Source organism: Pseudopipra pipra, chromosome Z (assembly GCF_036250125.1).
Source record: "Pseudopipra pipra isolate bDixPip1 chromosome Z, bDixPip1.hap1, whole genome shotgun sequence".
In the NCBI taxonomy this organism is placed as follows: domain Eukaryota; kingdom Metazoa; phylum Chordata; class Aves; order Passeriformes; family Pipridae; genus Pseudopipra; species Pseudopipra pipra.
The window spans coordinates 43,694,576-43,719,063 of record NC_087581.1 but is presented as its reverse complement, the minus strand read 5'-3'; the positions used below and the strand labels follow the sequence as shown (position 1 = coordinate 43,719,063).

Below are 24,488 nucleotides of genomic sequence, written 5' to 3'. Positions count from 1 at the left end.
TGCAAGTTGGGATTTAAAACAGAAAATGTATGAGATGCTGCCAGCAGTTAACCTTGACACATTCAAAGCTGTTGGGCTGTGGGGTTTTGAGGGCTTTCTAGGAGGTTCTGGCTTCTGTATGACTTTTCAGTTCTGCAAAGCTAGAAGATTTGCCTCAAAGCCCATTCCCCATCTTGATGCCCTTGTCATTATTTTTACTAACATTCTGAGGTTTACATCACACTTGGTTGTAAAAAATCATGGATTTTTCAGTGTGTAAGAACTCCAGGTGTTCAGAATATAAATACATAGTCTCAGCTCCAGACAAGTAGGCAATACAATATTGCCTTCTGATCTTATGGAGTTTGAGTTTGCTAGGAGCTGTGAGGAGACAAGGAAGATATAAACAGAACAACTGTTGGGAAGGGAAATTATGTCTATTTTCTATAAATGATGATGTAATTGAAATGTAGGAAATGCTTTCCCAGCACTTGTTTGATGGGGTGCACTGAATCAGAACTATTCTGTGCATTTCAGTATACGACTGGAAGAAAAATGCTTTAGGAACACCATTTCTAATCGTTATCTCAAATCATTAGAAGTATTTCATCACTCATTCAGTAAGCCTCTCCCAAATTCAATTCCATGAACTATTTTTTGAGAGAAATGAGGAAAAGGCAATCCAGTATGCAGCTGGGTGCGGTGCCTGTGACTGTACCCTGCAGTGACAGTTGTAGAGTTATTGTGAATTCAGCTTTTACCACCACCTACAATATTGCTCTCCAATTTTAATTGGATATAGAAATAAGGAACATGGCTAAAAACACTTTCCTAACTCTTACAACAAATTCTGAGGAAAAATTGTTGTGCAAAAGGTTTCAGTAACCCACCACCATGACAGTGCTGGTTACCTGGTGTGACACCAAGTGCAGTGTTCACTGGACACCTGGTATATCAGCACAATTGGTGTTCATGCCAGCACAATCTCTGCCAGGGAATGGCTGCACAATCTTGAAAATCTGCTCAGTTTCAATTGCTAATCACTGGAAAAGGGTAGCATTAAGTGAAGAACTGACATGCTTTTAGAGACACTGCTGTTTTACACTGAGACTTCTGTTTTTGGCTTCATTTTACTTTGCCTTATGTAACCTATACGTTGAGGTGGTCTTCCAGCTGCTAGTAGACTTCTCATGGTCCACTGATAAAATAAATGCAATTGGTAGTGCTAAGCAAGGTTTCAGGGGAAAATGAATAAAACAACTAAAAAAAAAACCCACACAAAACAACAGAACTATGTAAAACTCTGTTCATGGGCTTTCCCTACTTATCTGCAAGAGTTATTGAAAACTAACTAGTGAATATTTATGGGGTGCAGAGGGAGATGAAAGAAAAAAATTATTCACAGTGAAGAACATGAATTTCAGATTTTAGCAGAGGAAAATCACAGCTCAACTTCTGGAAGTTGAGGTTTTTCACCAAAAAACGTCCCACGTGTTCAAGCTTTGGAAGCGGAGATGTTCCCAGGGCCTCCAGGAGAGGGTGTTTGCAGAGTACATTTGAAAGAACACTTCTGCTTCTCTGCTGCAAAAAGTGTCAGTGCAGCTGATTCTTGACTTGCCAGGATAATGTGAGATTTTCTTAAAATTCTATCACTTTGAATCCAAATTAGCCAGGTTCATTAGCTGATAAAATCCTGACCGCTGCACTGAAGTTAATGAGCAGTTTTAATCTGGAAAACACTGCACAGTCCAGTGCTGACAGTTTATTCTCCTCGTTGCAAGAGGAGACTACATGAGAAGAAACTGTGACTTAAGTCTCTGTTTAAAAGTATAAAGCCTTTGTATTGATGGTGCCTGTGTGAGTGCTAATAATTAATTGCAAGATCTGTTCTGCTCCTCTGTGTGCTGCAAAAGCTCAGGAATGAGACCGGGCACTCAGATCTGTGGGTAATTTCTGAGGGTTGCCCTGATGATTGAGTTGCTGGGCAGTTCAAGAAGCTCCATAAAACAGCACTCTGGTGAATATGAACTTGCAGGTGTGTTTATCTCTGTTTCTTAATAGCATTTTAAGAGTTTTCTGGACAGAGAAAGCTGTGATTTTTTCCAGGAGAGCTGAGAACTGTAAGATAGTAAGAGTAAATTATTGTAGAAAAAATGGGTAGACTGAGGGAAAAAAATGGATGTAATTCCCAAAAGGCAATAGATCACTGTTTCCAAATCTACTTCACCAGCACAAAGCAGCTGTAAAAATGTTCCCAGTAGAATCACTTCTTTGAACAAGTTCTTCCGCTTGCTACCCATAAAAGAGGGCTAATGCTGCTTTCAGGTAAGTGAAATCCTTTTCAAATTAGAAGCAAGAGAAGAAGAGCTGCTTGGCTGAAAAATATTTTCAAGCTACCACAGAGATATGGGATATTTCTGGATAAAGAATCCCTCTTGTCCCTCTGTCCTAAGTCTTGGGTCTGTGGACGAAAAGGTACCACAGATCTCTACAAGCCACTGAGGGCTGGAGGGGGAAACCTAATGTGGCAGCAGCTTGAACTGTAGGTAGTCTCCTCACCTTAAAACCAATCATCTTTAAAATCCATTTTCTCGCAAATTTCTTCCGCTCCAGCTGTTGCTGGTTTAAGGTCAGTTCTCCTACCCCCTGGCCATATGGCAGTTGTCCCCTGTATACCAGGGCTGAAAATAATCCTCTGCCTAAACAGGTGATGCAAGACTAGTGCCCTGTGGTTTCCAGTAAAGGAACAAAGAATGGGTTTGTGTTGTAAATTAGTTACTAGGACAAAGAAGTTTCCCACTGTAGATGGAACTGTCCATCTGTGCAGACCTGATTTCTTAAATATGTTATTTGTTATTGCCTTTTGGTTCAAGAGCCTCAAATGAAGGTAAATCAGAAAGAGTCCTTTGTTACTGACAGATCCAACATTGGAACAAAAAGGGTTTTTTCCTTCTTGGAATCAGTTTGGAACAGTGAGAAATGTGTTAAGCATGAAGTGTAAAAGAAAAATCATGGGCACATTTGGATGCCTTGACCTCTTGCACAGTGAAATACAGACATCAGTATTTGACTTTACCTGATGTTCTGTCAAATCTTAATGCACTCAATGAAAATAATTATTTTTTTTTATACAGGGCTTGGACCCTTGTCAGCCCTGAAACCAAAGGGATTAGGGTGGGAGCTGACTGAGGACTTCTGTCTCTAGGAAGGTGAGCCAGAATAGTATTCTGGTCTCTGTAGATCACAATGTTTGTGACTTTTGTGAACAATAAGAAATATCCTCAGTGCTGCTAAGTCAGCAGTATGATGATCTTCCACCTGCCAGGTGATAAGATCAGCCTTATGCATCTTTACCATTCTCTGCTCCTCTTTGCCAGTTACTTCAGTAACTTCTCATATTTCTCCACTTTTTATTATTTCTAGCATGGGTATGAGCACCACTTATATAACAGTAACTATTTCTGGTGGTGGGATCACTTTCCTTCTTTAAAAAAATTTTATGACATATAGGTATATGCAGGTTGAGAGTGAGAAATTGACATCAATACAAATGGAAAAATGCTAAGCCACAATAACTCCTGTGCTGAAGAACAACTTTTACAACCTGCATCACATGAAGTGAAGACAGCAGGACTTCTTCTCTTCCACACCTACCCCTAAACTCTTTGGGTCAAACAGAATGGTGAGCTGAGAAGTGGCCAAGGCACTCGGTGACAGTACAAGGCATCGTGTGGAAGTGAAGACCTGGAGCAGCAGAGGTTAATATGCAAAGATACTAAGAAGATAATTGTTGGCAAGAAGACATAAAATGGGAATGGAAATTTGATCTGTAGAACACTGCAGTGCATTGTCTGATAAACTAGGTATCTGAATGATACAAATCTGAACTGGACAGATTCTGAGAATCCAAAGCTGTATCTTTACAAGAAATCTTTAATGAGGTGATGAGGAAGTTAACAAGTCTAATGTTCCCAATAAATTGCATGGGGAAGCCAATGAAGCAATGATTTCACCTCCATAAATTGTAGATGTCTTTCATTCCTGTATGAGATGGCTCTACAATTCTTTGTTCTGACTGGAGTTTGATGCTTGATTTCACCTTTATCTGAGACTTTTTCACTTTGGTCTCTGTGACACTTAAGTCCTCAGGTTCAAATCCTTCACTGACTCATTAATACTCAGAAAAGTACCATGTCTTAATTAGCACGGTGTGATGTTGTGAATCATGACCTTCCTGTGCCCAGGGACTTCCTGCACAGAAATACATGCTCTATAGATTCTTCTTTTAACTGTAAAAAGAAAAGAACCCTGCAGTCCTCTGCAAGTAATAAACCGCATGGCAGCAATAAGATTTTTGTGAACTTCACTGAGTTTGTAGCTTGTTTTTTTGCTATACAATTTAATGCATTTACTGCATATTTAAATAAATGATATTTCATTATCTATTTAATACACAGTAGTGCAAGTGGGGCCCCTTATAATGATTCATCTTAGGTTTTTGCAGTGAGACCCTGGCAGTAATTTCCTTTAGTGTAGTTCTTACAAAAATTCCTTTTCTGAGGAAGAAATTTTGTCAATAAACACACAACAGTCATGGCCTCACTCTCAAGCTTGATGAACTTGAGAGAAAATATAATTAAAAGCAGGAATATTTGAATCGCGCCTCTAATGATGAAAAAGGCATATATAGTGAATGGATCTTTCTCTTTCTGTGGTTTGATGTTGCTAAAGCTCATCTGTAGCTACTTGTCAGTTGTATTTATGGACAGTTCTCATACAAGTAACAAAAGTATTCAACTGATACAACAATTGGCCACAAGTCCTCTAAATTAACTGAGAATTTCATAAATAAGAAATAAGAGCTTGCATCCTCATGTTTTGTGTTTTGTATCTAGAATCAAAAATCTGTGTGATCATACATAATCCCTGAGTAACAAAATGTCAGAAGTACCTTGCCTGGATCATTCAAAGTGCTTGGTTTTGTAATAAAAAGATGGACAGCTCATAAGAGCAAGTGTTCAGACACTGGACTGGGAGAAGAGCAGTGATTTCTGAGGATTAATCCCAAAGCACACCAGGGCTGTTGAAAGAACTTGCTGGATGGGATTTGTCAGAGTGACTGTAGGTGTCTGCATTGTATTCTTTGAGGCACATAAGTTTTTTGTGTGACATCAGTGCTGGCCATGCTGGCACACCACCATGCATGTCAGAGAGAAGTAGGCAACTCCAGGGAACGGTTTAGGTGATCTTCTTGCCCTGAAGTAAGTCCCTTAACAGCAGCTCCAAGTGCCCACCTGTCCCATCTAACTGTGAAAGCACAGTAGACTGAGTAAATCATACATAATGTCTTCACTGCAGGCACATAAAGTTAGGAGGGATATTGCAGTGAAATTGCTGATGATGGGATCCACATGAGTAGCCCTTCTTTTGTCAAATCAGTCTCAAAAGGTTTGATATTTTTATCTCAAAATACAATGTGGAAAAGAACTTTGCCATTGTCAAGGAGTGTTTTGAAGGTAAAGTGATCAAGAGAAGTAAAAATATAACCGCAGTAAATTAACAGGTAGGCTACTCAAGTGTATACTGCAGATGGGAAAGAAAAGCGACACTGTCACAAAAGTCAAAATGCTTGGATAGAACCTGAAAAAGTCACTAAATTGTTGAAAGAATAACAGTTTTAACAGAAAGAAAGGCCAGGCACTGGACCACTTATGGAAAATCTGTCCAGCTCCTCAGCTTCTGCTGTTTTCATGTTGGCATGTTTGAAACGTTTATTTTGTTCTCTGGACTTCCACAACTGTTTTGCCTCAGATAATGTGAACTCCTCAATGTGCTCAGGACTTCTCAGTGCATCTCCAGGATGTGCTCTTGTATGAAAAACCTGAAAGCAAAGTCCCTGTTTCAAGCCCTCTTGCCACTGGAAAAAAACACTCCCTGGGGAGATCTTGCGGTATTACTTTTCATGAGTTGTTTGGCAGAGTAAGTAGTTTTATTTCTACAAACTTACCTGGTCTAGTGGAAGGTGTCTCTGCCTATGGTAGGGGGGATGAACAAGATGATCCTTAAGGTCCCCTTCCAACTCAAACCATTCTGTGATTCTATCATAAGACCAGCCCTAAGGCAGGATGCTGGTCATGCCTGTAGGCTGAATATCTGACCTTGTAAAGAATCAACTCATACAACAATGTACCTGGTCTGCCAGGCACTCTGACAAAGGCAAATACTGTAATTTTTTCTGTGCATTTAAAGATGTGACATTAGAAGAAAAATTGAAATAAGCCTCCGCGATTCAGATGCAAGAAGGGATAAAAGCAAATGTAGTGATCCAAACACAATGTTTTTTCTCTATCTCCTCTATCTGCAGAAGAGCTTTTAAACTTCTTTGCCACGTACTGCAGGGAGCTTATTAAGAGAGGATCAGGACATGGATGCAACTTCCATCTGGGTAGCCAGCATGTTCATCCTGTAACTATCCTCTTGCCCTCAAAGCAGGCTGAACATGTTCCAGTGAACACAAAAGTTGTGTCTGCCAGTTTCCACTGGTGAGAGATGATGTTTAAAACACCTACAGTTAGAAAATGGGGGTGGGGTGGTGGGGAAGGGGGCAAAAAATTGCCCACTCTCTTAAAAGAATTAGATTTTAATGTGGCAGGACATTGCTTCAATATCTCTGCAATTCATCGGCTCTTACTGTAAAAGGTCACCTGGAATGTGACCAAATAAAGGGGGCAGCCAGCTTTGGTGGATTCTGCAGGCATTTGGCTTTAGTGACGTACCCTTGTTAAGATCCTTACGCAGAAAATACATACCAAGTTCCCCAAATTCAAGACACATTCCAGGAACTTAATTCTCTTTCTTCTCACTGCTTGCCATCTGCTCTGGTTTGTCTGGCCTCACTGGCTGCTCCTCCTTTCAGGAGCTCGATGATAATTCTATATTCTCTTCTGCATCATTAGTGCATTTAAAGGTCCAACTGAGCTCTAATTCTGTCCTTCCTGACTATTTTCTACCTCAGATGAGATTTGCCATTTATGGCTGACAGCCTGAAGAAATTACATGTCTTATATCACCTCAAGAAGGTTGCTCCTCTATTTTGGGTTTTGTTTTTCAAGTACATTTCAAAAGCACAGTACAAAGGGCACATGCACACTGAGAGCAGCAGCAGAAGGTTTAGAAGTATATGTTTGGAAGTATACTTAAATTAAAAAGATTATTTCTGCCTCCTGTTGCCTTCTTTTTGAAATGAGTCTCCTAAAAAGAGGTAAGCAGATTTGGGAAGAAAATCCCAAACATAAAATCTTTTAATCACATATGAAATGCTTTAAGTAACTAAAATGTGGTGCTTGTACATCCGTGACTGTTGTGCCCCAAACATTTCCCAAACCTAAGCTTTAACTCTTAGAACTCTGAATAGGCACAGGTCAGGCTTTGTGCAAGCAAAGGTTACACCAGTGCATTTTCTATTATAACTACTCTTTTGGACTAAGACTGTGGAGGCAAATGCATGAATGAAATATATGAAACTATTTTGTAGCTCATATAATGGCAGGCAATCTTTTTTTCCTTAAAATATTTTGTCTTATTCCAACAATGGGAACTGGTAACGGCTCAGAAGCTTAGATCTGGTCCATGAAGCAGAGGAGAGCTTGTCTAGGAAAGGCCAGTAATCCCACTGATTTATTGGAATCACTGACGTTACTAACCACGAGTTGTTGGTGTTCTTATTCTGGACCAAGACTTGTCTTTGCAGCCCCTGACATACTTCAACACTCTGTGCTCAGTTTTGTAACTCAACAGCCAAGTTTTGCAGCACAGCTTTAGAATAATTTGATTTTCATGCAATCGCAGAAATTTCCCAATATCTGTTTTACAAACGCCACATGTGGTCACAATAATAATGCTGAAAAATTGGATGCAATCTGATGCAGTTTGATTTGATGGATGAGGAGATGGTCATGCAAACAGTAGAGGACTAACCTCATTTTCAAGCTAACATTATGGTTCACACAACAGTGCAACAGAGATATGCCTGATGATGGGGAAATTCAGCTGAAAACTCTCATTTGCTTGTTCAGAATGCTTTGAATAAAACATGTACATTGATTCCTGGACTTTTGTGCCTTACATTGATAAAGATATTCATGTAATATTCATGGTATTTTGTTCTGGGAGGGGAAGGGCAGATTAATAGAAGCAATTTGCTTTAAGACATAAATCAATTTTAGACTGCCTCAGGCCAACCACAAAAACTATTGTTCTTGGTTTAAAATATTTTTGGTAGAAACAATCTAGTTAACATTGAAGGAAGTGAGTCAGACAAAGTCAAAACTGTATGATCATTAGTCTGAATGCAAAGTTTTAATAATGTAACAGATGGAGCTTGGCCTTTGCTGCCTGAAGGGACATATGTAACATTTATTTACACAGTTTACAAAATCAAAATATATGTCCAGTTCTTGAGTTATGAAAATTGCTTTTTACAGTGGCACAGCATTATATTGATTCAGTCACTATGGTGAATGTTTTCTGTACCAGTAGTCAGGTCATGAGTATAAAACTGTGGATAATACAATCCCACCATGACTGCAGAAGGTGCCAGATGAAGAAGGGAAATTTCCTGTTGCCACCCTGTCTCTTAGAGTGATTGTCAGGTGAAGAGGATGCTCTTGTGTCACCTGCAGCCATCTATTCTCTCTGCAAACCATTCTGCCACATCTTTTCATGATCACTACTTAGTGCCAAATTAAATAAGAATAGTCTTATAAAATGACTGGACTTAAAGACCAACTGAAGACCCCTTGGAAAGGGGGAGAGAGCAGGTGGAGGCAGTACTAGGAAGTCTGAGCACTTTGCAGAGGGGTTGTCTACAACATTATTCATCTCCTCCCATGACTGCTCTCCAGCAGAAACAAACTGCAAATCAAATTCCTGACTACTTGTAAAGTGAATTCCACTGTTTTGATGCATAAGGCAGGATTTTTCAAAATATTTCAGTTCTGTTACATTTCATTTAGCATTCATGGGGAGTTTTGCCAGTAATGCCTTTGCCAGCAGCATCATGACCAGTGAAATACTTGCAAAATCCTACCTAGAGAACATCAATGGTTTTGTCTTTGAGCTGTCCAGTTGTTTTGTTTGATTAACTGTCATGATGAACTGAATTATCCAACTGATCAAAACAACTACTGTCGAAGAGTCTTGGATCTGAACTCAAACCCCTAATCCGCATGTCAAAGCCAAATTTCTTCTCTGCAGTGGGCAATACCAAAATATTTCACCTTCCCCCTCACCTTCAATCTTTGAAATCCTTCCCCTCCACTTTTGTAGGTGTTTAAAAGCCCTCTCTTGCTGAAACCATAAATTATGGAGCAATGAATTTTGAGTGGAAAGAAGAAAAGGCTGAGTTAATAGCAACAGACATGCTTTACCTTTGGGTCATGTATTCCAGAAAGCTCTTCATATATCTTCTCTCCTACCATGACAGCAGCCAGGTTGGCTGTGTATGTGGACAAACAAAAAAGGCAGAAAATAGCCCAGAGATTCATTAAAAACCTTCCAGTCCAGCACTTCGGGGGTTTGATGGCAGCTGTTCTTCCAAACAGGATCGAGTAGCAGACATTCAGGGCAGAGGAGAAGGAGAAGACTTTGTTCCTATTCCTTCCCCTAGGGGTCATTCCAAAAGGGCTTTTCCATTCGTATAAGGTGAGGAATACAGCTGTGATGTGAAGCGCTACAAATATACCCAGCCACATAGTCCAGTGCAGTGGCCACATAAAGGCTCCAATAGGAGCTGCTGTGTCCTTGGTCCTCACCAGGATGCCCAAGCTGGTTGAAAAGAAAGGGCTGGTGAAGTCAATCACTTGGCTGCGAGCAGTGTTGATGCTAAATGATGTCACTGCCATGTGAGCTGTGCCAGCCAGAAGGTCTCCCACCAGCCCCGTCCAGTGGCCATTCTTCCAAGCTCCATATTTTCCATCCCCAACAATGTACAAGTCAAAATCGAAATTCATATCCTCAGCCAGCTTCTCCAGCAGGTCAATGCAGTAGCCATAGCAGCACTTCTTCAGCTCAATGGGAATGGTGTCATTCCCCCCTTGGAGGGTTTCAAACAGGTTATCCAGCACACCTGAGTTGTTGGTCAAGGGGTCCAGGCACAGCTGTCCTGCTGGGCAAAGACCTTCATCATCGACATCCCTTGTGAAGACAAATGGGTGCTCAATCAGAGTCACCACTCTGAGGTGTAGCCGGGTGGGGTGCTGCATGTGACTTTTATGTCTCTGTGTCTGTTCTGGCCATATTCCATAGTCCATGATTATCTTTCCCTCTTGCCAGCTCCCCAGACGTGTCCACATTGGGTTCCCGACAGGGTCGTGCTGCAGATTCCAGATGAAGAAGTTGTTTTCTGAGCTGACAATGGAGGAGCCCTTCACCTTAATGTGACCACTGAGACCATCGAAAGTTGTGTTGGCTAAAAACCTGTTGGAGGGAGAAGGCAGAGTAATCAGAAGCAGACAGCTGAACCATGAATTCATGTTCCAGAGAATAGTTGGATATGTTGCTGAACACCTGGATCATTACTAGCCTTCCTATGGCACAATGAATCTAAACTACATGGGGATGCTCCCATGCAGTTTAGATTCCATAAATTACAACTAAACTACATGGGGATGCTCCCCTACACATCTAATGTAAATGAAAACTTCTCAGGACAGATATCTTCTTTATTTACTGGAAAAAATGAGAATGAGGACAATAATATTTTCAGTTACCATTGCCTCATAAATTGATGAAGCACAGGTTAGTTCTAAGCTGAACTCACCAGATCTGTTGTCAGTTTCCTAGATAAAAATATATACGAAAATGGAAGAGTGGAAATTATGTATGAAATGTCCTTCCAAAAAAAATGGTATAATCTCAGTAAGATCTAGCTTGCATAAGAGGGGCTACTGAAGTGCTGTCAACAGCTTTCAAACACTCTCAAGTGAACCAATGGGGATTCAAAAATGCAAATCTGGCATTGGTAAATCACTGTTAGCCACTTCAGAATAAAGTAAGGGAAGAAAATGAAAGATGGTTGCTCTAGGACAGTCAGTTTTAATTATTATGAAAAAAAATAGAAAAAGTAGTTTTGTAAAAAAGTGCAAAAGTAATGTTATTAAAAGTGCCATGCTGTCACATTAACAGATTTCATGAAGTGTGTCAGTTTTTCACTGCATTGAGAATGCTGAGCTGCTACTATTCCAGATATTCACAATAAAGTTTAATATTTGTATTGGAAGCCAACGTTTGCTAGTAGTTTTTCTTCCTTGTATGTTGAGTTCAGCTTCTCATAAGTCATTATCAAAGAGGCTAAAATGACATGGATAAAGGAGCAGGGAACCCATCAGTAATTAGGTGTTAGAAGCGGAAAATCCTTTTTAGCGCGAACACCATGACCAGTTGAACTGTGTGCTCTTAATAGGAAAGCTGCTACACATTTTGCAGGGGCTGTGTAAGTCAGTATGGTGATTCCATTAAAAACAACTGAGTTAGATGGCTGTTTATATGCTGTAAGGTAAGATGTGCATTCTTTTTCAGTAAAAGGCATTCAGAAGACAGACTATTTAACTGTTGCAGCAGAATATAACACCTCACATTAGTCCCGAGAATTGGGTGAAAGTAAATGTTGAAAGAAGTATAAAGGCTATAGCTGTCATTACAGCCTCAATAAGAAAGGCATAAACTTTTAATTAGTGTTAATTGTTTATCAATAATTACAGAGGATAAAAAACCCCTTAAATTTATTTGAAAAGGATAAATCGATTGCAACTGCGTGTGCACGCATCCTTCTGCCCAGGCTCTACCCTTTGTTTTAATGACTTTTCATGATTTTTGATGGGGTTTCAGGAGTTAAAACTCTCAAGGTCATATAAATGTCTGCCCTCTGCAAATGGAAATTTATGAAAGTAAGTATTTTAGTTTTGAGTGTGATTGTGTGTGTGACAGTCTTCTCTGAGACAGTTCATTGTTCTTCTTATGCAGTCTCTTTAGAGTAGGGGGAGTTTGGAGAAAGAGGATAGAGACACTAATCTCAAAAGTAATTGATCTGTACATGTGTTAGTCTGGGCCTGGAAATTATGCCTAAAATTATTTATATATATAAATATAAATATTTATAAATTATAGATGTCGTTCTCATATTTTAAATCCTTTACGCTTTAGTGTAGTGTCAACTAAACGATACTATAACTTCATTCATCAGTGGTGTCTGTCCCTGTTTGCCCAGCCGTTTCCTCTTATCTTTCCTTTCTGTCTGATGGTGAACTTTCATGTTTGCATATGTAAGCACTATCAAGACAAAGTTTATAGGAGAAGGCAGTCTTAAGCACTAAAGAAATGTTTATGTGCCCATAAACTTGTTTGGGTTTTAACTCTCTTATTTTTATCTCTCCCAGTCTCTAAAAATTGTGCAACTTCTTTACAAGCCTTGCTGGGGGTATATGCTGAAGCCATCACTCTGACAATAACAGTAAAATCATTCTGTGTGTGCAGATGAGCCTGTATGAAACTTTTTTTCTAAGAATTGTGTGTAAATACTGTTAGCAGTTCACAAAATGCCAAAACTGCAGGAGGCAATTCCTCAGGTGGAATATGCTTGCGAAGTTCTGATGAAATTTGGCCCCATGTTGCTAATACTGCACACCCTGGATATTAGTGGTGTGCAGACCAGGTGCTTTGGGAGTAATTGAAGCTATGGAATAATGCATTGGATTCATTTTCTGATGGTAGAATGAGAACAGTGGAATTCATGCACTGTGTTCTCTGACTTTCATGGTAGAAATAAGTGTGCCCAGGAGGGCAAAACAAGCCCTCTGTACCTGTCCTGGGGTCATGTTAGGAGCAGGTATCTGAGAGATTTAGTAGCATTTAAATGTGTGACTTCACTAGTGGCTTACTTTTGCAGCTGATTTGCATGTTTTATATTTTTCATAGTGTCAGGACATGGATCAAAATAAGTGATGGTAACCACATGGGAGAAACATTTTAACAACACTTTGTTTTAAACGCAAGCAGCTGTGGCTGCTGAGCATTTGCATGCACTGTGTGGAGCACCAGTGAAATCCATGCCAGGGACGCCATGTAAAACCTCCCTTCCTCATTAACTTTAGGAAACAGATAAGAGGATCTGACTACGCCACTTAAGTTAGAAATCTCTAATGTGAATCTCTGGGAATTACAAGTGCTGGGTATTGCACAGACACTGGGAATATCTGAGAAGTCCTGTTTCAGTAGGGCTACTGACAAGTTTGTATGGAAATACAGCCTGTACAAATTTCAGAAGGTGAAGGGCCAGGTCCTTGAGTCTGCATGCTGAATGAGTTTCCTTGATGCTATGTCGATATATGTAAGCTGACAGTCTGTGATAACTGCATCAAAGCTTAACTAGAGTCAATTCAGTTTGAACAATGAGACCGAAGTGTCTCATTTGCTCATTTTAGCTTTACTTGTTTATCACGTGCTTTGTTGTAAGAGCTGCTCCTTAGATCTTTGGCAGTACTACTACTCTTCAGCAGGAGCATCTCTGTTCTACATGTAAGAATGATTTATTGAAATTATTGTATTTTCTTTCAAGCTTGGTGGCTCAGTCATTCCACATCTTTCTTGGGAAGCTTACTTGAGACAAGAACTAGGATTGGCAAGTGAAAACAGAAGGTTCTGGGGAGACCTTGTAGCACCCTTCCAGTACCTAGAAGGGCTCAAGAGAGCTGAAAGTAGACTTTTTACAAGGCCAAGAAGTGATAGGACAAGGAGGAATGGCTTCAAACCGATGGAGGGCAGGGTTAGATGGTAATAAGGAAGAAATTCTTGGCTCTGAGGGTGGTGAGGCAGTGGCACAGGTTACCCAGAGAAGCTGTGATGCCCCACCCCTGGCAGTGTTCAAGGCCAGGTTATATGGGGCTTTGAACAGGCTGATCACTATAGTAGGTGTTCCTGTCCATGGCAGGGTGGGTAGAGTGAGGTGATGTTTAAGGTCCCTTTCAACCCAAACCATTCCAGGATTTTATGGATATGTGAAATAGCAGGTTGATGAAATTACCCAAGAAACAGGGTTAAAGCTGTAAGACTAATGAAAGCTATAAGACAATATAAGGTTTTGAAATTTTAATGCCTTGTTCCACCAACAAGGATGCTCCATGAGCAGGCAAAAATGGATCAGGGGATTAATCTCATTGTAAGAGGAATGATGAATGGTGACTTTCAACAGTATAATCTTCAAGGGGTTGTGCATCTACATCCATATCCACACAGATACAAGCACACCTTGCCATGTACTGGATCATTATTCTGCTCCTGGGTGCATTTAAATGTCTGCACAGCCAAAGTATGAGATCAGTGTTGGCAGCGAGAGCTCGGGCTGTGCCAGAGTGTGGGGCTGCTGTTCATCCACGCTCTGCAGGGAGGGGAGGTGAAGGTCTGTGCACGGTGCCTTCTCCATCCCCCTTCTCCATCCCCACCCACCGCAGCTCCAAGGCTAAATATCAAGACAGAGGGGTTCATCTAGACACAAAAACGCCCACTTTGATGAACACTCAATTAAGCACTAGACAGAAGTTTCACTTTTGGAGACACAAACCACCTGCCTAAAAGTTCTGGTGCAATGGATAGGGCTGGTGACAGTGAAGCTACTTATCAGTGCGTCACACCTGGGAATTTAATGGTACCACTCAGAGTTAATAGTTGTGCTGCTGACACAAATACATCAGTTCTGGCCATCAGGTGTCTGTCTCACTTGTATGCCATAAAAACAGCTGCGGTGTTTTATCTAACCTGTTATTTTGCCTTTAATAGGGTTCAAAAGCAAATGTCTAGGGAAAAAAAAGGGTATGATTCTTTCTTTCATTTCCACAGTACCCTTACCAATATGAAGGGACAAAAAATTTCACAGATATGAAATTGCATATTGTCTCCCAAAATATACCAAAAGGTACAGCAGTCACTGTTCATGAAAGAGTTAATAGTTCTCTGTACACAGCAATGATGATGGATTACTTTTCATTTATAAAGTGGTTTAATTTTGCTTTCCTTTTTCTTTATCCCTTCCTTAACTCTCAAAAAGCTATTCAAAAAACTGCTGTCCCCTTCTTACTTTAAGAAGCCTCTTTCTGAGTTTTACTTTTCAGGCATAATCTAGTTAAAATATCCAGAATAATGAGACAAAACTAATATCACAAGTCACCTGGAATATTGCAAGTCAGTCCAATGTTTACTCCCAAGCCTTTTTTCACTCTTGGGAAGCAGGAAGCTTTTGACCCCTAAGTTATGGATGAGTGGTGACTAAAGAACTGTTGAAGTCTCAAATGGTTGTGTTTTGAGCAGTGCTGTTAATGCATTATTGTGCAGACATACCTGATAAAAAGTTAAGTTTTTCAAAAAAAAGCTGCATAAAAAAAGCCTCAAGAATTTTTACCCTAACTCCAACAAAACCTATTGGTTGAAAATCATGTTTTGGGGGGAAAACATGCAACACTCACTGGATGTAAATTACGTGATGAATTCAAACAGTTAGCCAAGACCTTTTTGTTTGTTTTCAGAAAGACTCATTCATGTTTTCCTCTCAAAAAACCAGAATATTTCAAGATGTGAACCCCAAAACAGTTTTGGGAATAGCTTCAATATATTGACATGCAGCAGAGAGAGCACTTTATAGTATTAAGTGCTCTTGCCAGAAGCAGCAGCTGCTGGGGTGATCAAGGTCCATCTTTTTTATCTCTTTTCCATGGAAGCATACCAACAAGGGCTACACATCTCTATACTGTCTGATTGCTTTCATAGTGCAAATATTCTGTCTTTTGTGTACTTTCAGGAACCTCAGAATGTCAGAGGATTTGACACTAGCCTGGAGTTTTCCCTCTTATGTGCACAAAAATAAATACAAGTTTCAGAGCACAGTCTGTAACCTAGCCTATGTTTACCACATGATTTCCACTTCAGTGAACCAGTGTCTTCTTCTACAACTGGCTTACTCTCCCAATGTGGCTCAGTTTAAGTTTCACTACCTGACTAGAAGTAAAGAAGCAGGAGGAAACACTGAAAGAAAAAAAAAAAAAAGAAGGAAAAACTTACTTTGACAGATACTGTCCTGAAGTGATATTCCTCTCATCTGTGTCCATGCAATTCATTGTACTTGGAATAAGAGCTAGTTCAGGCTGGATCATGGTGGCTGCTGCTACAGCTCTGGCTACCAGCTCCATCGCGTCCTGCACGTAGTGCTCGAAGACTGACTGTGTTGTCTTGCCGTGGGCGATGAGACCGAGGGGCAAACCTTCTGTCCTCAGCTCTTCCACGTTCTGTGAATCCCCAATAATCCAATGAAGCTCTGGAGGCATCACGCCAAACTGTGTGGTTATTTCAAAAATCCTCCGTGTTTTCTCCATATCGCATCCAAACATCACCATGGTGGATGTCGTGTCCTTGATGCTCTCCAGATAAAGCTGCAAGTAGTTCAGAAGGTCGCTGGTTGAAGTGAGGTTTGCTGTGATGTTTATAATGGATCCCAGGTGGAACTTGGAGCTCTGTTGTGTGAGGAAGAGGAAATCTGTGACGTTCCACTCCTCCTGGCACAGCATCAAGCTGAAGTTATACCAGTTGTTCATTGCAAGGATCGAGAAAGTGACGTCAGCATCAGAACTCAGTGAACTTTCTAAACTCATCTGAAGGTGAAGGGGATTCTATGGTTAAAAATATGAAAGACAACTGATTAGAAACATACTGGACAAAAGTTAATGGGTTTGATTAATTTTTATTCACTCCTTTAGTTCAAGGTAACCACCTGTCAAACAAGAGTACTGTGTGAGAAACAGGAAACTGTGTACCCACTGAGTTTAATTGGATTGCAATTGATGGTCTTCCTCAGCTAGAGTTTAACTCAACTTCAGTAGTCACTAACGAGCCTGTTTCCAAGAATTTGTATTTCTTTCTATCTGTTTGCCTTTTTGGATTTCTTAGCATTCTCAAATAAAGATTTCCCTGCTCTCCTAGAAGGAGTGTGAGAAGGTGTTTCCTTACTGCTTAGGTTCAGCCCTAGTTTGTGCCAAACCATTTTCAAGTGTATGCTGAAAAGTTCTTTGGTAAACAATAATAAAAAGAAAGAAACCCCTTCAGTTCTTTTTGTTACATGTTTTTGGGTGGGTTTTTTTAGGTAGTTGGGAGCTTTTTTACACCGACATATGGCCAGTCTTTGCGAGCGAAGATTTTGGGAAAGGTCATTAACCCTTCCAGCCTGCGCAGTGGATTTTTTAGGTGAGACACAGCGTGCGCTGAACTGAGCCCACCCTTTAATCCTGAGGTTCATCTGCCGGGGCCGAGCAAAGCTTGGACAGTGGCAGTGAGGTCCCCAGGATGTAGGTTTGTTTAGAGTGACCTTCTCTTAGGTGGATTGCCTACCAAGGCTGACGAGCTCCACCTGCCCAGGGGGCCGGGAATCGAACCCGGGTCGCAGCAGTGAGAGTCAGGCACTCTAACCACTAGACCACCAGAGGCCCCTACTGACATATGAGTAACCTAACAAAATGGATCACGGTCTATGATCAAGGCACATCATGTACTGCCAACAAAACAGGACATGATGGATTCTTAGGTGAAGGACAAGTTACCAAATGTACCAGAGGTGAATATTTCTTCCTTTTTATGATTTAATTCATTATTTTTCCTTAATCTCATTCACCTCCCTTCCCTGGTCCCAAAAATAAAGTTAAATTTTATCTACCATTTTAGTAACGAAGAAAAATGTTAAAGGATCCAAGCAATTTCTGGAATTTTGCTAGGAAATAATTCTCTGCCCGCCCAAAATTTTTCTATGAGGATTTCACCTAGAACATTATATACTGTTTCAACTTTTGGTTTTAGTTGAGAACTTGACAGTCTTCACTGTAGCTTTCCTGAAAAACTTATATTACTTTACACTGACATTTGATTCCAGCCATGAGACTGTTCAAAAAATGTGATGCCTGTTCCAGTACATCTTTTGGTTTGTGAGATCTTTGTTGTGACTCCTCAAATTATATCTTATCCTACACAGGTACCTGGATTTTACCTTTCTGTCCATTATATTGCTAAACACTTAAGGTCTGTTCATCCTTCCCTTACATCTCCAGTAGTTAGCATGTATTATACATGGGAACAGCCTTTTAAAAGCTGATATAAAGTGCTGTCATTTTGGTTTTAATAGTATTTTTTTGTTCATTATGGGCTTCAGTTGGTATGGATTTCAGAAATGTCATTCTGAATTTGGAATAATATGGTAATTGGTCAATTACATCAGTTTTACTAAATAAAACCCTGGGCTCTCCGATACAGAAATGGGGTGAAATGACAAAAAAACCCCTCAAACCCCATTTATAAGCAGCAAGATTCCATTGTATTAATTTGTAGTTACATGAACTCATCATCTGTTTTACAGGCAGACAGTTTAAATTCAGAGCTTGATAAAGAGAATATTTTAGTTGAAGACATTCTCAGCTCTTTTTGTTATCTCTTGGGTTTGGTACCTGTGGTCCTTTTTTTAACACAGACACATGAAAAAGCTAATTAAATGGATTGCTGTCCACGATTGATGCATATCACGTACTGCCAATAAGACACAAAAGGACTGACTCTTTGATTAAGGACAAGTTACTGAACACACAAGAAGCTAACCTGTGCAGAATCTCTGAGTTGTATGCTGCAAAACTTTGCCTACTAATTAAATACATTATTAGTTCAGGGGGAAAAGAACAGCACTGTGCGTAACATATGGGTTTGACAAGCTGGTTTGAATGAACTAGTCTCTGCAAACTGAACCACAGCAAACTTTTTTCTCTTTGTGAGATGGTTATGAGATAGTGGGGTAAATTAACTCTAATTTGTCTCTCACTGCAAATAGATGGCAGTAAAAAGGATTTTCTTTGTTCCCTCTCTGTTCAAGTAGAAGTATGAAATTTTTTTTAATGTAATGATCTGCCTCCAATCAGCAAAACTTTGCAAGCCTTAGTTAATTTGAGTGTTAGAGAAGAAATGATTTATTCAGTATACACAGAACATACACTGTACATACATAAATGATAGCACACAACCTGACCATACCCATACAAGGAGGAGCAAACATCTTCAGTATATTCATGAGCATAACACTCAGCTCCCAAGCACACCACTAGAGATATTATGCTATAGGCTCAGGGATTAACAAAAAAAATCTACTGGATGCAGAAAAACAACCACATGCTGATGAGTCAACAGAAGTTTGCAGTAACAGGAAACAAAATCCAAGCCTGAGCGATTTCACTGCTTAGGTTGTCCTGGGTCTGATTTTGGCACATGCCAACAAGCTCATACCCTGAACTGGCAGTTTGGGTCCCAGCACATTTTGAGGAGTAGGAGTATCCAGGAGCATCCTGTATGGATAAGGTTGAGTGAACACTGCCTCTTCATCTCATCAAGTGGGTTTAAATCTTTGGAGATCTCTAAGTCTTCGTGCTAAATCCAGTGCATATGTGCAGTTTCACACAGGCAAGGCTGCTTCTGCTCCTCTACAGCATAGTTCTTCTTGTATTAAAATACTTTGAACTGATGAAAATCCACTTCTGAGGATCACTGAACATTATCCTTGGTCCAGAGTCTAATGTAGCACCAAGTACACATCATCCAGAGAAGTGAAACTGTTCCTCAGGGTCAGAAAAATGGGCTCAATTTTACTCAGCAGTGCAGGGGAAGCCAGTTTCCATCTGACTTGGCAGTTCTCACTTGCAAAGCTGGACTTCCCTATAGAACCACAACTACAGGATTAATCCTCAGGAGCTCCAGTGTTGGTCCCTATCTTAAGTGCAAACCACTTGAATGTGATAGTGTGGTCCAACAGACTGTTCTTGTACTGAGACACTGACCCTCACTGAAGAGAGTGAGTATTTGGGATAAGAGAGGTGTATTTGCGATAACCTGGCTTGGACTGAGCCTGCAATTAAAAGTGCTTCTCAGTGTGAGACCATCTGTGCTTCAGCCATCACTTTCAGAAGCCCACAGATGTGCTGACACAACCACTTATCATCACTGTAATTTATTAGCTGCTGAATTCCCTGCTAAGGTGCTTGAAAGGTAAACATTCAGCCCTTAAAAAAGCAGAAAACACAGTCTCTTTTCTCTACTAAGTAATTGGGACTGCAATTCTGTCTTTGGGATTTTTCCGATACAGTGATATACATAAAATTCAGTCACTAGATGTTACTTTTGCTCAACTTTCGATTAATTCTCAGCACCCCAGGAGAACATTCCTATAGACACAGGGAGGAACAGTAATCAATGTTTCCACTGTACTGCGACCCAGGGAAGGGAATGCTTGTTTGGGGATGTTTGGATTTAATATTTTCTTAATTATATTTTGAAGGGTTTATTTGCCCTCTTGTAGGCTGGAGTTGAAAAAAAATGCGCAGAAGTCACATTTCCATATACAGCCTTTGATATTACAGTGTCTTAACGGTTTTATAAATTTTTTGGTTTGTCTTTCTTTAAAATAAATAATTACTGCTTTTTAATGAGGAACTTCCACAAATTATTTATTTGAACATTCAGTAGTTAGTAGTAATTGCTGATACAGTGTAATTTCATAACAAAGGCCTCTGACAACTTAAATGATAGTTTAGATCATTATAACTTTGTACTTATCATGGAACAGAGATTTGTGAGAGAGTATCTATGTATTGCACTGTGCCTATCCATCCTTATTAAAGTTCTTGGGCAAACTGCTTCTTTACCTCACTCTGGAAATTAGTAAAGTTTTACTATTTCAGTCAAATTGTCAAGTAAAGCTCATGTGGAAATTCGGTTGCTGTGTTTAAGGTTGACTTTAAGCTGTCAATAAAGATGACATGACCTGCATCAGTTTTCATTCAAATTACAGAAACAACTAAACCTCATTTGAATAATGTTAATTGTGATCTGTTTTTAATAATATGTTTGCATTTACATTGTGTCACCAGGAAAAACATTTTCTATGCGCATGAGAGCTTGATTATTTATTGGGCATCATTAGCTCCTGTTTTATAAACCAGTCATGATCACCTGACTTCAGTGTTCACTTGGTAAAGAACAGGCCTTGAATCCTTAATTTCTGACTAATCGCCTTTGGATCAGACACTGACAGTCTTTCCACTGACTTCCAGTGGGCTTTGGACCAAGCCATTCATGGAATATTAAGCTTTACATGGTCTGATGTGTTTCTACTCCTGTCCATCAGCAGAGGCTGTAACAACCTATTTGGTTTTTGTACCCCAACCAGAGGAGTTTTACAGTTTTTTCCATTGCCTGAGACACCTGAGGAAGCAGGTTCATTTAACAACTGAAACATGGTTTGCATTTCATTAATGCAATATTTTCCAAGCCTCCATTTTCAGCAGTCTGCAAACCCATCCTTTTAGCCCTTGTAAATCTTGTAAGCACAAGTGCCTGGAGCTGGGCTGACTTACACCCTGAAGGACCCGGCCATTTATCTCTTCAACCAAATTTGTAATGCTAATTAGGCATGGTCATGGTGACATTTTATTTGACATTATAATAGCTTCATTAGGAGAGTTAAAAGCATATATGTGAATATTATTTTGTTAACTTTGTAAAAGTAAATAATACGCAGAAAATATTATGCCCCTTTGACTCAAGGGGGAAAAGGCAGTGCTCATATATGTATTTGTGGTAAGAAACATGAAAGAGAAAACAGGCTATATAATTATATCAAACAGAGTTCCACTGGAGCAAAAAATCATTCTGGCTTGCAATGTCACTGTGGGGACTCACAGCTTTACAAACAGAGCTCAATGGCAGCTGTGAGCAAGTGGATGCCACAGACTCAAAAACCGGGATGCCTGCTTTTCCATGACTGGAATTACAAAATTTAGGCTTAAAACCCAGTTCCTTAAAGTCTACATGCACACTCTACTGCTTCTTCCTCTCATACCATGAAAAAGGTGCTAAAAATGTTATCTTGTTTTTTTTAATTTTTGTCTCTTTTCCTTGTCTTGTGCACTTGTCTCCTCAATCACCCTTGTTCGGCCAAGATCATAATTTGGAACAGTTAGGGACTCCACACTAAGACTATTTTTTGCAGATGGTTTAAAAGCTTCTCGCAGAGAAAAGCCATCTTAGACTAGCCAGAGCTACCCTGACTCCTGCAGCAAAAGAAGCCTGGCATCCATCCAGGCAATTCTTATATGCAAATCCTAAAAATGCATTGACTGTTCATTTTAAAAATCACAAAGCCACAAGAGTTGGATTAATTTAAGACCTGACTTAGTTTGACTTGAAAATTTTTTTCTCATTAGACCACACAGATGTGACTTGAGGTTGCTTAGCATCTCTAATTCTACATACAAATAGTCCAAACTAATCTGAATATGTACAGCTCTTTACAAGGTCAAAGAGGCAATGTGACACATGAATATTCAGCTATTCTAGGAAAGTAAGACCCATTATTTATCTTTAGAGCCACTTATATTATCCTATTATCCTAAGTAATTATCCTAAGTAATACTACCTCAAAAACTTCAAGGTATTCTTTGCTCTAGCAGAGGAAAAAGAAAAACCCTAACATTTAAAGTTTGATAAAGAACATTTCATACAGATACAAGCGCAAGAATAGTTTTCCCTTCATTAAAATTTGCCTTTATAATTAAAAAAAGGCAGATGGTTGCTAATACAAATAGATCAGGGGGAGCTGCACTAATTCTCCATGACATGTTTTCCTCCATTTCCACCATTTCCACCATTAAAACGGCAATGGAAAACTCCAAGAATGCCCTCTACTTCATGGAACAATTTGAATAGGAGAAAGTGGTGGCCAATTCCATGTCTGTGACACTCACTCCCAAGTGCTACAGGGTTGTAATCAGAGCCTGAAAAGCCCTTGCAAACATTTGGGCAAAAGATGTCAGGAGATACTGAGTGCGGTCGTGAGCCAGAACCGACAGTTTGTTACTGCATGGTATTGTTTCCTAGAAGCTTAATACTGTCATGAAATCAAGTTGTTAGAAGCGAGGGAGCACTTGCCAGCAGGAGCAAGGAGATCCTATATTTACCCCAGGCCTTCTTTCTACTGCCACATCCCAGTAACACTTTTCCTTAGGACTGGTCTCAAAAAGGCTTCTGTGTATGACCAAGAATTCTCATTTGGGGTTCCTGCTGCAGTTGCCTCATGACAAGTCTTCCCACACTTGCAAAGAATGCAAAATACAATGGCTGTTCCACCAAGTGTATCTTTTGGGGTTTCTTCTGAATGCCACTATAAGCCTGGATGGTTGGAAAATAATGTTTAGCAGAATTTAACTCTTCCCCTAAGGAGAAATAGCATTCAACTAAATCAAAGATCTTCAGTAGCCTGTCTAGGGGCATCTGAGTGCTTTTTTTGTCAAGAAGCACCTCACAAACATTGGTGCTTTGCACATTCTGGCCTTCAGTCCAAAGGGATCTGTTTTAAATAAGCTCCCAAGCATGCAGTCTGAGTTTTCCCACAGGGGAATGCACAGGGGAATGGCTTCTTTGCCCCCAGTTTTGGTTCAAGCAACTTTTCACAGCAGCAGACCCAAAACAGCAGCAGAGCCTTGGTGCAGACACTACATGCAGTCTGGGCTTGCTGAGATTTCTCTCCTTGCTCCTTACATCTGAAGTGTAATGTAGGAAGACTCTGTTGTAAAGAAATTCTGATAACGCACCAGTGAGCGCTGGTTTAACTTGAAGAATATTATTTAAGCAGCTAACAGAGCACTCTGTGTGTGTGTGTATCTGCTAATGAAGGAACTCTCATTAGTCTTTTAGAGTAATTATTAGCAACCCTAGATCAAGGATATAGGTGTGACCAGTAATAAAATGTGAGTTGGCTTATCAAGAAATAGTAGTTCAAAGGCTGATGAAAACAAAACCAAAACTGGGTTGTATCGAGGATCCCCACAAGTGCTTTCAAAAGGTAAGAGCAGAAACCCTAACGCTGCCAGCATAGAATGGCACCAGGGGTGCCAGGGCTAGAAATCACAACTCACCAATGGTCAGCTACTGGTCACTGGGAGACTACAACCCTGGGAGCTGAGTAAAACTGGATTTCCACAGGGCAGACAACATTAACAAACATATAAAAGTGACCATAAGAGGGAGAAACTCCCACCATCAACATAATGATTCTGTCTTTAGAAACCTTGGAACACTTGCTGCTACCAACCCCCAGGCCCTGAAAACACACACACACACACACGCGCACACACACACACACACACACACACGCTGTTACTGAGTGTGCTGGTTTAAAGGTAAACCAGCAGGGGAAAATGAACTCAACCCAAAAGAGAGATTATAAGTCAAAATAGCAATTTAATAAAATAATACAATAAGTATGATTATACAGCCAAACAAGTGGTTTTAACCCACAAAACCCAAATGTATAATCCAGCACCCTGGGGCATGAACAGAGTGGTGTTCGTTGGGCCCCCTGAGTCCAAAGTAAAAGGAGAGGGGAAAACCTG

At 40.1% G+C, this 24,488-nt stretch overlaps 1 protein-coding gene across 4 annotated transcripts in view; it reads right to left on the bottom strand.

The window, feature by feature from the left end:
* The window catches only part of GRIN3A (glutamate ionotropic receptor NMDA type subunit 3A), a 66,651-nt gene that overhangs the window by 22,715 nt on the left and 19,448 nt on the right, over nt 1–24,488 (bottom strand). For all 4 annotated transcript variants that reach the window (XR_010426317.1, XR_010426318.1, XM_064640843.1 and 1 more), the window contains exons 2-3: nt 16,084–16,688; nt 9,408–10,455 (exon numbers count right to left, since the gene is read on the bottom strand). Coding sequence is in view for 2 of the 4 variants with exons in the window: in XM_064640843.1 (XP_064496913.1) it covers nt 9,408–10,455; nt 16,084–16,688 (1,653 nt within the window). In the remaining 2 variants the exon portion in view is untranslated. The remainder of the gene's footprint in view (nt 1–9,407; nt 10,456–16,083; nt 16,689–24,488) is intronic.